Here is a 3187-nt window from a genome sequence, read left to right on the forward strand (position 1 = left end):
AACTTGGATTATTCAAATCGTTGTCGTGGACCTTGATACGTAAGCCAGTGATTCGAGAATGCATGATGGAGGCTATGAACCACGATGACTTGTGTGGCCAACTAAGCCCTTTGCACATCCTAAGTGACTTTGGTCTCGTATAAGGGTGATTGGTTTCAATATGTTCGATTGCCACCCTGGAATCGAGAGCCGGACTGGACATGATTATTTCATAATTTGCAGACTGGAAAATTGACCTTACCCACCCTAGAATCGGATCGGCCGGTTTCGATCCAGTTGTCTTGGTAACTAATGGTTTTTTTTTTAATGTTTATTTTTTTTTTTCTCAAAAGTTCCTATATATATAGAAAGTTATTTTAGTGTATAATGAAATGAATAATCACAAGGAAATTGCTAGAATTACTTTCATAAATATTCTTTTTACATTTTAGATTCGCAGTGAACCATAAAAAATGTGAACCCTTGTCAAGAAAACCAAGGAGAATGAGATTCTTGCTCCTCTCCTCTTTAAGATACTTCTCAGATCTTGATCAATTGCAGAATTATGCTTTATAGACTATCAATAGTAGGATGGCATTTAGTACATGCAATTTTGATTAACTAAGGATTTTATAAAGAGAAATGATTGTGTGATAGTATTTAATCTACTGTGAAAATAATAATTTATTTTGGACTACAAAAAAATAAATAATAAATAATTATAAATTATTATGAAACTTACTCTTTCAAGAATTTATGACTCATAATAAGTTATTATTTTTCACAGTAGCCAAAGATTTTATGTTACTAAAGTCCTTTGAAAAGTTGATTTGCTTATGATGAATCCTTTTACTCAATCGTAACTCATTGTGTGATGTTAAACTAATTTGATTTTAAACGAGGTTGTGGCATTTATGATTCAAAAATCTTTTACCACGAAGAATAACCTTTTGCTTCGTTGGCCCAAAAAGGAAAATCTGACATGCCACCCCAAAGTGGCTATTGAAGACAATCCACAATGGGAACAGAAATTGGAGGAAGGCCAAGGTCCCGTTTTTTTTTTTTTTTTTGGTCAGGAAAGGAAATATTATATTACGAAAGAACCGTATTACAATAGCCCACAGCTTGGGCATCCGCGTACAAAAGATCCGAAAGAAGGGGAGGGAGTGATGAGGCCTAGTTCGGAGGGAGTGTACCATGAGAATGGGCCTTAGCAGCCTAATCAGCCACCCAATTTGCTTCACGCCGACAGTGACGAATCGTTAGGGCATCGAAGAGAGAAATTTTGGCCGCCGCTTCTGCAAGTAAAGGGCGCATCTCTCAGGGCGTCGAGGATGGATTATGCACTGCATCGATCAACGTTAGACAGTCAGATTCAAGGACGAGTCGTTGATGATGTTTTCCATTCTGTAGCAGGTAGTCAAGAGTGTGCAGGAGCGCCTGGATCTCGCTGTGCAGAGCCGAGTTTGCTGTGTAATCACAGGTAAAGCCATGGAGGAAAGTACCGGTATGATCTCTGAATATACATGCCATAGCACCTTGTGATGTTGTCTGGTGGTATGCGCCATCAATATTGAGTTTGATTTCATCAGGATCCGGAGGTCGCCACAGGTGATCTGGTGGGGAAGAAGCTCGGTCTGTACATAGCAACGGTTGGGATGAGGGCGCAGAGATCCGCACCTGAGCTAGGGCCTCCTCAACGACCAGCAAGGGATTTGGCCACTTGTGTCGAAAAATAAAACTATTGCGAGCTTTCCAGATCCGCCATAACAGAGCAGCGATGAGATCTATAGAAGGTAAGTGATCCCTACTTTCAATCTGTGCTGTGAGCCACTCATCCATTCGCTTGACTGATCGTGGGGTAATAAGAATGCAAATCTGGGGATGTGACCAAACTCGGCGTGTCCATGGACACAAAAGCAACATATGTTTTGTAGTTTCTGGTGTATTGTGATTGCAGATAGGGCATGTCGGGGCGTCAGAAATGTGCCTCTGATATAGATTATCTCTAGTAGCTAGTGCATTCTGACAAACTGACCAAAGGAAAGGGCGAATTTTGGGGGGTAATTTAACTTTCCAAATAGTTTTCCAGAAAGTCGAAGGAGGTTGATATGATGCTGATGCTTGAGTATGATGCATGCTGTTCTGAAAGTGCCGTATAGCATGGTAGGCACTTTTGACTGTGTAGGCACCATTCTGAGTTTTGTTCCATATAACACAATCAGTAGCAAAGTTAGGACACACCTGTATAGAGAGAATCTCTTCCACTAAGGGGGCATCAAAGTGCTAAGTAAGAAGGGAAATGTTCCAGGTGGTGTTATCTGAAATAAATAGGTCCGCGACCATTTTGGGAGCCTCACGAGCGACAGGACCTCCAATAACCCCACTCGGCAGCCAACGGTCTTCCCAAATGTTAATAGAATGGCCATTACCAACTGACCATAGTAAATGAGGTATAATAGCATCCCTTCCAAGTAGAATACTCCTCCATCTCCAAGATGGTTTTGAGCCTAGGTCAGCATGCAGAAAGTCTCAAGCATGAAAATATAGACCTTTAAAAAGGTTGCTCCAGAGAGAGTTTGGATGTTGAAGTAGCCGCCAAGCTTGCTTACCAAGCATGGCCTTATTAAAATCTAGCAGATCACGAAAGCCAATACCCCCACTTTGCTTGCTAGTTTTAAGAGTGTCACAATTCTTCCAATGGATACTCGATTTCTTGCCATCAGTTTGCCACCAAAATCTAGCAATTTTTTTCTCTATGGATTTACAGATAGACACAGGGATCTTGAAAATTGACATGGCGTACTGAGGAATTGCCTGCACGACAACCTTTAGTAAAATTTCCTTTCCACCCTTAGAGATCAAATTCTCTTTCCACCCGTCTAATTTGGCAGTTACTTTTCCTAATAGCCAAGCAAACATTTTCTCTTAGATTTGCCCCAGTCAGACGGTATACCAAGATATTTACCAGCCTTATCTAGTACAGGTATGCGGAGTTCCCGAGCAAGATTGTCCTTAAGGGTAATAGGACAATCCTTACTGAATAAAATTCCTGACTTATTTCAATTGACTGTTTGGCCAGTAGCATAACAATACTAATTGATGAGGTTAGCCAAATTCTGACATTCAAGTAAGGTACCATCTAAAAAAAAAATAGCATCATCCGCAAAAAAAGAGGTGAGATAAAGTGGGACACCACCTGTTCAAC

At 40.7% G+C, this 3187-nt stretch overlaps 1 protein-coding gene across 1 annotated transcript; it reads right to left on the minus strand.

Moving 5' to 3' along the window:
- Positions 1–1299: 1299 nt before the first annotated feature.
- LOC104435503 lies at positions 1300–1821 on the minus strand. The gene has a single exon (XM_010048237.2). The coding sequence runs from the start codon at positions 1819–1821 to the stop codon at positions 1300–1302; it is 522 nt and encodes a 173-aa protein (XP_010046539.2).
- Positions 1822–3187: the final 1366 nt, after the last annotated feature.

This window comes from Eucalyptus grandis, chromosome 5 (genome assembly GCF_016545825.1).
Source record: "Eucalyptus grandis isolate ANBG69807.140 chromosome 5, ASM1654582v1, whole genome shotgun sequence".
Classification (NCBI taxonomy): domain Eukaryota; kingdom Viridiplantae; phylum Streptophyta; class Magnoliopsida; order Myrtales; family Myrtaceae; genus Eucalyptus; species Eucalyptus grandis.

Coding starts and splice junctions, on each gene's coding strand:
- LOC104435503 (XM_010048237.2), bottom strand. CDS start 1,821: ATGGATGAGTGGCTCACAGCACAGATTGAAAGTAGGGATCACTTACCT.